General features: G+C 47.8%; 1 protein-coding gene across 4 annotated transcripts in view; it reads right to left on the minus strand.

Annotated features, from left to right (window-relative positions):
- The window catches only part of POR (cytochrome p450 oxidoreductase), a 58,555-nt gene that overhangs the window by 27,198 nt on the left and 17,003 nt on the right, over nucleotides 1–14,354 (minus strand). For all 4 annotated transcript variants that reach the window (XM_074974777.1, XM_074974775.1, XM_074974774.1 and 1 more), the window contains one exon: nucleotides 9,870–10,062. In XM_074974777.1, coding sequence (XP_074830878.1) covers nucleotides 9,870–10,048 — 179 coding nt within the window. In that variant the 5' untranslated portion in view covers nucleotides 10,049–10,062. The remainder of the gene's footprint in view (nucleotides 1–9,869; nucleotides 10,063–14,354) is intronic.

The raw sequence follows: 14,354 nt of genomic DNA on the forward strand, positions 1-14,354 counted from the left end.
ATGCTGCGTATTTATACACAGTCTTTTGTACAAAGGTCTCAAGCATTTTACAAACATTAAGCCTCACATCCCATCCTGTGAGGAAATGACCTCCATTCTGCAGAGGGAAAGCTGAGGCATAGAGGAGTCAAGTGACTTGCCCAAGTCAAAACAGAAAGTCAGCGACTGTGCTATGGAATAGGCCCAAGGAGTCCTGATTTCTGTTTCTGTGCCCTAGCCGTGACAGAACACTGCCATTCCTACTGTGGCAGATCGCATGTATTGCTGGATGCTCTCCATCCGATTCAGACTGTCCAGAACAGGATCTTTGGCTCAAGCTCTGTTTCCCTAGTAACCATAATAATCTCAACCGTGTCAGAAACACAACTGTACAGTAGACTCCCACCACACATGATGCAAGGCACCATCACATCCTCTTCTGCATTATCAAATCAAGAGAACATTTTCCATCTAACCAAGAGCAATCTAAACATCCCAGCAGCAGCTCATACTAAATAAATCCTTCTGGGAAGTAACAGTGCACAGACACCTTCAGTCTCCCTCCCAGCTCTTGGTTCCGCTGCTCAGTTTGTTTTGCATGGAGATCTGGGCAGGCTGTAACCTCTAGCCCAATGCAATTAGGGAAGAGTCTTGATTTGCAGCATTTTCTCCAGTAGGGCATCTAGGGATTATCCCCTTTGCAATCTGGAGAACTACTCAAATTCTTCACTTACTGAAAACTACATATCCATTTGGGATTTAATCCACCTCTCGAGTAGCAGCAGTTTCATATCCAGGATGTCTTTTGGACTAATCTATCAACAGTTCTCTCCTTTCACGGGCAGAGGTGAGGTCCTTTTATCTGGCCTTTTCCATCCATTGTGGCAACCGATTCAATTCCATCCCGTGAGTTTAGGCTACAAACTAAATTGCTCCATAATCAGCATAGACAGACAGTGAGCCAGCAACCTGACTCGATGCTCACTGCCCTGATGCAGGCGGTGGATGCTGAGCAAATAGCTAATACCCACGAAGACGACAGGCAACTGGTGCTTCTTCTCTGTAAATGGGCACAGCCCCGTTGTGAGTGTCTAGTGCCAGTGAAGGAGTATATTAGTAAGTGCCATGTGAATCAAAGCATCGTGAAGAAATCTGCCAAGGGACGCAACCAGTGTAATGTGCCTACATTGATTTTTCATGACTTTAAAAAACAAATGCACGGCACTGCTGTAGTTACAGGTTGAACTGAGAGACGTAGGAAACAAACAGCAGCTTTATACCGTGATAGGACAAACGTGCCCACAACGGTCTGAGGAGTGGTATTAACACAATGCAACCTGGGAAGGCTTCTGCCAGCCATGAGGGAGGAAAATCACAGCACTGAATAAAACCAACACACTGTAACAATAAAGGTCTGGGCTTAAGCCATTGGTAGCTTCAGCCAAAAGCCAACTGCCCATGTGGGCCTGATTCTCAGAGGCACTGAACAATTGCAGCTTGCGCTGAAATCCAAGTGAGCTGAGGGTGCTGAGCATTTACTAGGATCAGGCCTTCTGAGTCCTGCCTGGTTAATATACCCAGCTGAGACTGGCTGACTAGTCAACCCATTCTCAGGGTCAGGGTAACCCATCAAGAGGGCTAGGCTAGCTGCCAGATCTTGAAGCCAGAGTTAGTAGTAACTGATAGACTGATTCTGCAATGCACCAATTTTGCATATTTATCAAGTCGGAAACCCTACCCTGGGCTAGAGGATGGGAAGGAAGTAAATCCCCAGATAAAACAGCCTCACTCGTTCGTTTCCCTCCAGATTCCAACTATCCTAAAAATGTAGCTACAACCACAATCCCAGGGCCCCAATCCAGCTGCAGCCTCTAGTTTTGCCTGTGGTGGCAGGCACGCAGCTTCTGGTGCCGCTGGCTTACGGCTCGGGCAATTGGTAAAGCCTCCAAGCAATTTGCTAACTTGCCTTATGTAGCCTCAGCCTGTCACTGCAGCAGAGCTGACTCTGGATTGCACGGGAAGAAGCCATTTCGAGGCTCATTTCCCATCCCCCTTTAATATCAAAATAGATAAGACTTAGGGTGTGTTACCGAAGTCGCAACATGTAATTGTGCCAGACACACCAGTGATAGAGCAACCTCGCAAGCTGCATTCATTCAGCTGTTGGAAACGGGCAACGTCCCAGTGGGCAGGAGATGTTCACACTTCAAGGGAAAACAGGAGGTACTGCTCTTCCACAGCTCCTAATGGACCCCCCCCCGCCCCCCCGGTGAAGCAGCAGTGCAGCCACACAAGGACGACAGCATAGTACGTACAGTGCAAAACTGCTAGAACTAGAATAAGTGACAGTGCAGGATAAAGGGGTTAAAACCCCGTGAACCAACTCACACTGGCCCCAAACCTCTACCACATTCTAAGCTAAAAGCCCATACGCCTTGCTCAGGTTTAGCGGGGAAGAGAACAGAATGCGTGTGGCTGGATGCTTCCACCATACAAAGCAGCACAGACAGGCCCGGTGTTCAGTGCAGAATGGATGGCGTGTTCGCTGGGAGACACAGAAGGGCTGCTAGGACATGAGCTCCTCTCATCTCAGAAAGGACAGGAGTACTTGTGGCAATTCATCAGATGCATAGAATGGAACATAGAGTAAGAAGATATATACACACACACACACATATATATACAGAGAAGGTGGAAGTTGCCACACAAACTAAGTGGCTAATTAATTAAGATGAGCTATTATCAGCAGGAGAAAAAAAAACACTTTTGTAGTGATAATCAAGATGGCCCACTTAGACAGTTGACAAGGAGGTGTGAGGATACTTAACATGGGGAAATCGATTCGATATGTGTAATGACCCAGCCACTCCCAGTCTCTATTCAAACCCAAGTTAATGGTATCTAGTTTGCATATTAATTCAAGCTCAGCAGTTTCTCGTTGGAGTCTGTTTTTGAAGCTTTTCTGTTGCAGAATTGCCACCTTAAGTCTTTTACTGGCCAGAGAGGTTGAAGTGTTCTCCTAACGGTTTTTGAATGTTATGATTCCTGATGTCAGATTTGTGTCCATTTATTCTTTTGTGTATAATAGCTCACCTTAATTAATTAGCCTCTTCCAGTTTGTATGGCAACTTCCACCTTCTCTGTGTGTGTGCGCGCGCGCGCACGCGTGTATATATATCTTCTTACTATATGTTCCATTCTATGCATCCAACGAAGTGGGCTGTAGCTCACGAAAGCTTATGCTGCAATAAATTTGTTAATCTCTAAGGTGCCACAAGTACTCCTGTTCTTTTTGCGGATACAGACTAACACAGCTGCTACTCTGAAACCTCTCATCTCAAAGACAGTCCTGATGAGATCTGGAGCTGGATTCTCCCCAGCCTTGCAACGAGTGTAGTCACAAACACCTGTGCAAAGTGAGTGTGAAAAGGTGCCACCCAGACAGCAGTATTTTACCCCGATGTAAATGACTACACAAGGTACAGGATGGGGGTGAGGAAATCAGGCCCTACAAAACGGCCAGTGGCTCTCAGCCCCAGAAAATAGTTGGCCTATGTCACAAAAACAAATAAAAAAGCCTCACAATGCCAGCAGTCTCTGCTTTATGGGTGGGACAGAAGCTCAGGATGGAGACTCAATGGCAGATCTATGGTGCCTGCCTGCACTAACCACCCGCCCAAATGAGTGTTTCACTCCTTCATTTTCATAAGCACCAAATCATCTTCTCAAAACAAAATATAAAACTATGGGCAAGAAGACTCCTGCAGATAAAAGGGAGGGGGCTTTGGGACACTCCTTCCAGCCAAGGGGCCATGGTCTTACAGTTAAAGCCTTAATACGGGGCCAAGCTATCTGAGAGGCCATCACAGCTCTATGTTTTATTGCAGTGCCTGAGATGTATCCGGTGAATACTGCTGGCCATCCCATGCTATGCAACAGAGGATGGGAGACAGGGGTTTCTCCTATGACCCTGGCATGCCTTCTTCCTTCAACACACATCAAAGGAGAAGCGCCAGAGACTCCGTGAAGTCCTTTAGGGATGTTGCTAATTGCTACCGATTTTACATGGAAGGTGGTCACATACTGGGGTGACAGGCAGCCCAAAGAGAGCTAGATGGATCTCAGGGTTCCTCTATGGCACGTTCCTCTGCAAGGTGCAGGACCGTCTCCTTTGAAGCGCTGTGTGATTCGCATTCACAAGAGCTGTCCCTGGGAGTTTTAGCAGATGATGGGACAGGAATCTAATTCAGCATCCCAGTTTGCGGGAGTCTGGCAATACCATTCCCCTGGCTACCCCAGCTCCCATCATGAGAGATCGGTTCTTATTAAACTCCCCAGAGATGAAGGCTGGAGCAGATAAATACACCAAGGGTGACAGATGCGCGCGCGCGCGTGTGTGTGTGTGTGTGGAGCAGATAAATACACCAAGGGTGACAGATGCGCGCACGCGCGTGTGTGTGTGTGTGTAACAGGGGCCTGTGTGTAACAGGGGCCTATATAAGACAAAGCCCCGAATATCAGGCCTGTCCCTATAAAAATGGGGACATCTGGTCACCCTAAATACACCATTCACAAGCAAGCCCATTGGTGGGGGGAGGGATGCTTGAATGGTCCAAGGAAACTCACAGGTTACGACTGAAGTTAGGACAGATGACAATTAGTGAATAACAACCATGCATAATACCAGCTGCTTCTCTCTCACACACACACACCCCTCTCTGCCCCATACAGTGACTTCATTGCAAGATGCTTGCGAACAACGTGGGCTCCTCCCTTTAAACTTCTAGCCAGGGCGCGAACTTTCCTCTTCCTGGTGAGATCCATTTTCCTATGGCTTATGTTAAGCCATGCTGTTTCCTCTCTGTTAGCATGTGACATTTCGTCCCGGGGATTTCACAACCCACCTCACTCCTGGCCTCTCTTCTGCGCAGAGACTCAGGGCTTGTCTACACTGCAGCACTGAAGTGCTGTGCTGTAACTCCCCCGTGCAGATGCTGCAGGCACGAACTGAAAGGTTTCTACTCCACGTTACCATCATCCTCTTCAGACAGGATTACATTAATGAGAATTAGAAACCTTTCAGTTCATGCCCGCAGCATCCACATGGGGGAGTTACAGCACAGCAACTGCAGGGCACAGCCTCAGTTACGTCTAACACTGGGGACAGATTAAAGCAATGGCTGAAGAGGTTACAATGAAACCCAATGCCCTCGTTTTCACTTGTGACCCACATCAGAGCGCAGGAGTGAAACACCAGCCTCGCCCGGACCCCCTGTCCTTCAGTTAACTCACTCTGCAGCAGATCCAGAAGTTTGGGAAAGATAAACGGAGACAAACATTCATTTCTAGTGCCTAAATCAGAGTTGGTGTTACATTCACAGTAACAGAAGCATGGCACCCTTGCTGAAATTCACCTCTGTGCAGAGGGCCAACACAAGGCATCTATGGACCAGTTAAGCCTTGTGTCAAGGGTGCTCATTTGACCATGCTATGGACACTTCTTTCCACAGGCATTCTGCGATAAACCGTAATTCTTGCAGTAGTGAAAGGATACTTCAAAGTAAAAAAGACATTAGTAATCACCAGCACAGGGCCTAAATTAAGTGGTGCACAGTGGACAAACAGAGAAACCCATTCCACCGAAAATGCTAATGCACCATCACATCTGAGACAGTAACACCATCTGAAGGCAGGAAACTGGGCAGAAATCAAGGTCCAGTCTCCTTGTCCGTATGCATTCTGTGACCACACGACAGACCCTACCAGAATACTGGGGACCTGCAATTTACAAAATATTTACCTTGCAAATAATTTCTATTTCACAAATAAGGTGAAATTCATTCCAAAACAAAGGCCAATTCACCAAAGCCACTCTTACGAAAAGGTCTTGGTACTCCCTGTAGTCATCTTGGACCAGTGAAGTGTCTCTAGGAGCTACAGTCTCAGCAGGTGAGGACGAACGCAAAGGAGGCTGAGGCTTATCCTCCTGCAGTGTAGTGGGTGGATGTTCCAAAGCTTGCCGGCCTTGAGCGTTTTGCTTGGTACTGAAAACATCCTCCTGGGACTCCTCATGGAGCGTGGTAGGAGATCTAAGAGACTGAGGAACCAGGGAGGATCTGGAAACTAGAAACATGCCCCATGGGTTCCAGTAGGGCCACTGGTACAGCACAGGACCCCAACCATGAGTAAGGTTTCCTTTCTCTGGAGTGTCTCTGTATCTCTGGTGGGTACCTCCCTTGACGGAGGAGAGGAGTGCGGTCATCTGTCTCAAGAGCAAGGGGCATAAAAGCCTACCTCAGGCTCCGAGCAAGACCCTGAGTCAGCCGATCACAGTGGTGCCATACCAAGCGGTGCCAAGATCGAGGTGCACTGTTCTGGAGCTATTGGTACGTAGCTCTGAGATATCCAAGTAGGTTTATCCCAGGACTGCACTGCTTGAGAAAACGCCAGATGGTTGAAAGCTTTATCCCCCTGCAGTGCCAACTCACTAGCTTCAGGCAAGTCCGTACCTGGGGCCTGAGGATGCACCGTCACCGAGTGAGTTGCCTCCTGTACCATCAGGGAGCCTGGCACCCAAAGGCAGAGTAGATCTCATGCGGCCAGATGTGCCTCTGGCGTCGTTAGTACAGAGATACTTTCCTGTTGCAGATGTTGTTGCCCAGAAGTAGTTGGTACAATGGCAGGGATCAATTGCCAGAGCTGATGAGCCCTGATGCGAATAGGTCGGTACGGGGAGCGTCTCTTGCCAAAGGGCCCCTTCCTCTGTCCTCCTGAGCACTTACTGATCTCAGCTCCTTGGACAAATCAGCTCCTTGGCATGGGGAAGGGGACTGGTGCCGACATCCCGAGACAGTGGCCGGAGAGGCATTCCGCACCCAGGCTGAAGAGCCCTGTGCTGCATGCCCCAAGCAGTAAGGCTCAGAAGGTAGATGCAGGGCAGCCTACATCTCGGTCTTTCTTCGTTTGAGGTTTAAAGTCCCTGCAAATTTGGCAGCAGTCCCTAATGTGACCCTTGCTGAGGCGCTTTAGGCAGGTGGAATGAGGGTAACTTACCGGCACAGAGGCTTAAACACTGGAGATCACGGCATACCCTAGTATTGGGGGTCTGCGCCCTGTACAAAAGGGGAACTGATGCACCAATAAAACAATACAAATAATAAATGAAATTTATATTAATCTAAACAACTAACAAGTGCCAACTATTTATAGTAAAGCTGAGAGATTCCCCATAAGGGGATAAACTTGCAGAAGCAAGCCAACACACTCCGATTACCGATCACAGGCAGTGAGAAAGAATTGAGGGGGTCCGGGGCAGCTTGGCCCTTTGTTGCCTCATACTGCCGCATGATGGTATAGAGGCCACATGCGCTGCCCCAATGTTAAGGGAAAAATCCCTGATTCTGGGGCACTGGGCACGTACACACGTGAAGGGGAATGGACACGTGCACTCGAAGAATTCTGAATTTCTTAGCTTTTGTGGGGTTGACAGCTTGATTTTAACGTTGCATTAATGAAGCTGGGCTTTGTTTATAAAGGAGGGGAAAAAAAGGACAGCGACAAAAAATACCGATGGGGAGAACTAAGGAACTGGCTGGAGGGGTATGCACACACTAACACTGGGGAACATGGTGCCCAGGGCTCGTGCTCTTGATATGGTCCCTGATCTAGAAGAATTAGAACATTGTAGGGCAGATATAGGAGGCCCAAGAAAGTGAGGCACAAAGACAAGTCATGGTTAAACCCCTGAATGCTTGGAGTGCTTTTCAGATTCAGTAACTAATAAAGGAGCTTCCCCAGATGCGATGCTCATGTTGCCAGAGAATGGTTACCATTTTATCTGATGTGTTTTCTCTTCTGTACTTGCTATTAAAAGCCACATTCGCTTAAGAGTGACAGAAGCAACTGCTAAGCAGGGCAAGGTCCAGCCTGAGGCTTTCAGACAGGCTGCTCCTGTCTTGCTGGATGCTGGCACCAGTAAGGGGAGTAACAGCCAGGATGTGGGCCACTGTGATTCAGCACCTTGCTCTTATGAGGTGTTACAGAGCGGGCAAGTGCAAGGCAAGGAGAGGGTGAAACGGCCCACAAATAAACAAAGGAGACAATCATTAACTCTCCTCCTCCCTCTAGTACCTGTCAAGAGCGAAGAGATGTGGAGCAGCCCTCTAAGCATGCACAACTCCGCTGACTTCAGTGGCATCGCAAGCACTTGCAAAATGCATGTATTTGGCTCTTTGGGTTTCAAAAGCATTCAGTTAATCCAGCTCTATATTCTGGTCACAGGCCAGTGGGTCATCTGATTAGTTCTGTTAACGATTCCTCTATGCTGGAAACTCTGAAAAAAGGTCTCCTGACGTTACCCCACCATGCCAATCCTTTTGTGAGGTGTTCTTTGCCCCAAACAAAGGCCTAAGTGATCATTGCTTCTCCGACCTTCCCCCCGACACTGTCAGAGAGCCTCCATCCACCCGTACGGCCCCACATCACAGTTCTTCTGAAGGAGGATCCCTTTGGAGACATCAACGCCACACCTTAGTGGATGGAGTCAATACTGGGCGATACCACTGCTGCTGCACAGGAAGGAGTCTACTGAATTTACACTGCCACCCAGGAAATTAATTTGATTCCTGGTGTCTCACCTTCCAGGCTGGCAGAAATCAAAGCAGTGGATGACAGTGAAGAGAATAACCAAGCAGGGCAGATTTTCTTCTCCTCGCTCTGGAAGTATGTTTAAAGCAGAGACCAGGTATAACGGCTGACTTTATTCCTGCTCTACATGGCAGAGTTATGAGTGGCAAGCCCCCACATGCCACCCGACAACTCAGTGGGACAAGGTAAAGACAAGCACTGACAGTATCACCTAACTACTCTCTGGTAGCGGGAAAGCCAGTTCTTCCCCTTCTGGCATCCCAGCGGTGCGAGGCCCGCCATGGCTTTCCCACCTTGGCCGGTAAGAATAGGATTTACATGCTAATCTCACTTAACACAGAGGAGTGGGAGGAGGGGCAGAAAAGAAGGGGAAACTGAAGAAACGTTATGACTGTATGTGATGGGGCACACAAACCCCACACTGGAGAAGAAAGGGTTAAGGAGCTTCTCTGGGCCCAGGCAGCCCCCCACCACACACACACACGCAAAGCCTGCACAAGCCGGTAAAAAGGGAAGTTGAGTAACTCAATGGCAGAGAAACAACAGAAGTGAGCTGACCTGTGCTCTTAACTCCCGAGAAGGAGCTCCACAGGGGCACCTGCTGATTGAAGCCAGGTGATACTGACCTGACCCAGTCTGCAAAGCAGGGACTGGTGACTTTTTGAAGATCAGAAACTTTATCTGTGTGTTCCGTTATTTACTTTACCCTGTGGGAAGAGAGGGGCACTGGCAGGAAGTGATCCAGGGAGGCACCTGCATAGCACCTCAATGTACAGGGCCTAGCTGCCAATCACTGGGGCCCCAGATCGGAGCCCAGTGGAGATGGTGAGCTCAGGCTCTCCTACCAACCCCCAAAAAGGAGACAATGACAGAAGTCTATCCCTCACCAAGGAACCAAGTTGGGAAGACCATGAAGGTACGAGGGTCCACACCCAAGACCCTGATGCAAGAGGGGGAAGTCCTGAAGCCCTTGCTGATTTCTGAAAACTTCTCCATCATTGGACTCTGTGTAACCCAAAAAAATTAGACTTGAATTTGTGACCCGGCCGGAGTGCAGAGACACTGAAATGACAGATCACCACAGGGCGACTATATAATGAGAAAGGGGATCACCCGGGAGGAAGACAACCTGCCACAGCCCCGCCTGACCACTAGGTGTGACTGGCGGTGAGCATTCCCCTTCACAACATACCAATGGGATTTAGAAGCACATTCATGTCGAGTTCATCAGGACAGTCACTTACACTGGCTGGATTTTGGTGAATTCAGGGATTTCTTCCTTTTTCTTGCGGAAGAGGAACCAATAAGAAAGGAGGCCAACGATGAGTGAGAAGAGAAACACATCGGTCATGCTGAAGAGTGCGCCCTCCGGGACAGCGCTCTCAGGAATGGGGAGAGTGGAGTCCATGGCAGAATCCCCCATGGCAACTGGCAACACTAGAAAGGGGAAAGAGGAAAAAAAATAAATTACATATAATCAAAATGCCAACAGTGCCAGAGAATCACCGGAATGTGATGGGAGAGACCTAGGAAAAGACCTCCCAGTACATGCTGTGTTCACTATAGTTTTCAATGTCCCAAGAGCTAGCCCATCCTTTAGGAGATCATTCCACAGCCTAATGCATCTCACTGCGAAAAAGAAGCTTTCTGCTATATTCAGCCAAAATTCCTACTTTCAAATTATATCAACCCTAGCCAGCTTGCACTCCATCCTTGGCATAAGCACCTTTCAAACAGCTGTAGCCTTGTGCCTCTCCCAGAGGTCCTCATCTGGTTCCCATCAACGTCAGCGGCAAAGCTTGTGACGGGAGCCAGATCAAACTCACAGCTGGCCCTTGCCCCAGTAATACATATTCTGGAGGAGTCAATTCCTCCAGCCACCCCGATCATTTTTGTTGCTCTTCTCTCTTGTATCTTTCTGGGGCAGAATTTACTGCCATATGACTCAACCACACCAGAGCCAAGGAGAGAGCCTGTTACCTTCCTCCATAGCAGTGCGATGCCTTGTTGGATGCATCCTCCAGCTGCGATCACTTTTGTTTTGCTTCAAATTCATGTCTAATTTGCCATCCACTAGCACCTCTAGGTCCCTGTTGGCACTACAGCATTCGCGTTCCCATTCCTCAAGATGAATCCCAGTTTGTTCATTTTTGCCCACCTTTCTATTCTCTCTAGTAAATCCTAGGTCCATTTATACTATTGCCTTTGCACTCATTTAGTATCTGTCAGGTTTATTAATATCTGCTTTTTCCTTTCTTCTAGATCATTAAAGTGGCTAGATGAAGACAGATTTCTGGAACGACAAAGAGCAATGTAATGGATTGGATGGGACTGTTCAAAGAACACCTCTGTTGATTTGCATGCAATTAATCATGTGTTACTGATCTATTATCAATTGTTCTTATCCCCCCCGAAAGGCATCTAAAAAGAGCTGATCGTTGTGAGCACATTTGGACTAGCAGTTCCCCTGATCCATCTGGCTAAGGTACTTACAGAGGCTCCCAAGTTACACAAGACCTGACTTACGCGAATCCGCAGTCAAGTTGCATAAGCTAGAAACAGGAGGGCTTTTTTGTTTGTTTTTGCACATAATGGTCGGGTATACATTTCCGACTTACGCAAAATTCGAGTTACGCAAGGCATTCCAGAACAGAACGATAGCATAAGTCGGGGAGCATCTGTATTTCGCCCTCATTACCACAATGCCTCACAATCTTTAATGTATTTATCCTCCCAACTCCTCTGTGAGGCAGGGCAGTGCTATTATCCCTATTGTACAGGTGAGGAACTGAGGCTCAGAGAGGTTAAGTGACTTGCCCAAGGTCACACATGGAGTGTGTGGCAGAGCAAGGACTTGAACCCAGGTCTCGCAAGTCCCAGGCTGCTGCCTGAACTACTGCCACCCTGCCCTTCGAGAATAAATAGCTACTGCTTTTCCTCTTCCATTGTTTCCCCAAGCTACCAACTCCTAGCAATCATGCTTCACGCTGGAAGATTAGTTTCATGATGGGCAGAACAGAGTTCTGAGCGGGCAAGCAGATGATTAACTTGAACCATGATCCATGGGGGTAGAGTAGTGACAAAGTTGACAGCGGGAAGAGTAAGCAGCACAGGTCATTGCAATGGTAGCGTCACATTAGGAAACTGGCAGAGCGGTGATTCACAGAGCTCAAGGGAACATTGTAATCAACTAGTCTGACCTGCTCTTTAACCCAGGCCAGAGACCTGCCCCAGAATTATTCCTAGAGCGGTTCTTTTGGAAAAACATCCCATCTTGATTTTAAAATGGTCAGTGATGGAGAACCCATCACAATCCTTCCAGTGGTTAGTCATTCTCACCATTAATAATTTACACCTTATTTCCAGTCTGAATTTGTCTAGCTTCAACTTCCAGACATCGGATCATGTTAGACTTTTCTCTGCTAGACTGAAGAGCCCATTGTTCAATATTTGTTGCCCATGTAGGGACTTAAAGACTGTAATCACGTCACCCCTTAACCTTCTCTTTGCTAAGCTAAATAGATGGAGCTCCTTGAGTCTATCACTGTAAGGCAGATTTTCTAATCCTTTCATCAGTCTCATGGCTCTTCTCTGATCCCTCTCCAATTTATCACTGTCCTTCTTGAATTGTTGGCACCAGAACTGGACAGAGGATTCCAGCAGCAGCTGCACCAGTGCCAAATACAGAAGTAAAATAACCTCTCTACTCCGCCTCGAGATGCCCCTGCTTATACAGCTCAGGCTCACATTAGCTCTTTTGGCCCCAGCATCACACTGGGAGCTCCTGTTCAGATGATTATTCACCACGGCCCCAAACTGTTTGCAGAGTTGCTGCTTCTCAGGATAGAGTCCCTCATCATGTAAGCATGGGGAATTCTTTGTTCTTAGATGCAGAAATGATGTGATTAAGGTAACCCCCCCTCCATGTGCCAGTGGACTGGCTCTATCCACATCGCAACTGAACACCCATCACTGGCCCACGTCAGCTAACTTGAGCTCACAAGGCTGGGACTATGGGGCTGTTTAACTGAGGTGTGGACGTTTGAACTCAGGCTGGAGCCTGGGTTCTGGGACCCTTCCTCCTCGCGTGCAGGCTCTGAGGCTTAAGAAAGTGGGTGGGCGTCAGAGCCCGAGCTGCAACTTCAAAGCACTGTCTGTACAGCGATTTTAAAGAGCTAGCACAAGCCCCACTACTCCAAGTCTGTCGACCCAGACTGGTAGGCTTGCTCCAAAATGCAGCGCAGAGACACTCCCACAAGCAGAGTGATCCCTCTATTGTGTTTATTATCAAAAACATACTAGAAAACACTTTGAGGCCACCAAAAAATTTGTTGTTAGAACCCTTCTAGTGGGATGTTACTGTGGGACTATGGCGAATTGCTGAACAGCATCGCTGTCAAAAGTTACAAATCAGCACTTCAGTAGAGGGTGTAGAGACGCACATATGCACCTTGCAGTGACATTAGACAGGCCTTTCAGGTGCACCAATCAAGGAGCTTGCACTTCCAACGTTGCAAGGCTAGTGCAGGAATAAACACAGAACAACTGATTCTCAGATCTGTTCAGAGTTTTATTTTACTAAAGAATTTAAGAATGCGATTCTACTCTGCGGAGTGATTAAACAAGGAGTCCCATGATGTCGTTTTCATTGTCTGGATTGCCTAAAAGTGAAGTTTTTTTTTCTAGCCAGCACCCCTGCAAACTAACTCTGAGATCTGAGTGTTAACCGGGAGGTAAGGTTTGGCTTTGTACATCACCACAGGTTGTCCTGAGCCAACTGAGGTGGGTCATACCATAGATGCAATTACAGAGTAGGCTTTATGATAAAGCCTCTGTACCTTGGGCCAAGCAACTTGTGTTTTAGGGCTCTCTCTTGTTCTCAAGGATGTCTGCGCATCTCCACTGATCGTTGACATGCATTGTGTGCCAGAGTTGCAGGGAGAGTTTTTAGGCTGCTGGCCACTTTTCAGGGACATTTCCTGCCAAGGACAGTGTTTGTACTAATGACTTAATTGACAGTAATTCACTAGTGTTACGGCCTGGTCCTATGACCTGTTGAGCACCCTCCACTGACTCTGAACAATGGTGGAGGGTGCTCAGTACCTTTCAGAATCAGGCCCTTTGATGCTCCCGATTCCGTGAAATGTCTGGCACTGAAGTTTGACGACTTTTAATTAAAGACAAATTAAATGTGCATGAATTCACTGCTGTAGAACATTTCTGTGTGACTTCACAATGACCCCAGCTATACATGGGTTTAGGGACCAGACCTTCTAAATCTAACACAATACCAGAGCTCTAAGCCTGAAAAGAGACCATTTCAAAGCTGAATGGGCTAAAATATAACCATGCCTAACATATCCCCCCATTACTTCTTAATTTGTATTATATTGCTGCCTAGAGGTCCCAGCTGAGATGGGGGGAGGGTCCCCATTTTGCTGACAGAGTAAATAGACAAGGCAGAAAAGGAAATATATCCCACTTCACCAATGGGAACCAAGGCTCAGATTTTCAGAAGTGATTGGTTATTTTGGGTGCCTCAGTCTTTGCCCATCTTGAGTCACCTCAGAGGGGCTCACGGTTCCAAGTGCCCACACTCTGTAAACCAGGCCCTTTCAGGTGTCTCAGGTTGTGCCTGTTTGAAATCTCCCCTGAAAGACACAAGTGATGGGAGATCTCTGAAGTAGAAATGCTGGTTTGGCTTTGTGCAAAGGGACAGTGGATGTTCA

This window comes from Natator depressus, chromosome 17 (genome assembly GCF_965152275.1).
Source record: "Natator depressus isolate rNatDep1 chromosome 17, rNatDep2.hap1, whole genome shotgun sequence".
NCBI lineage: Eukaryota > Metazoa > Chordata > Testudines > Cheloniidae > Natator > Natator depressus.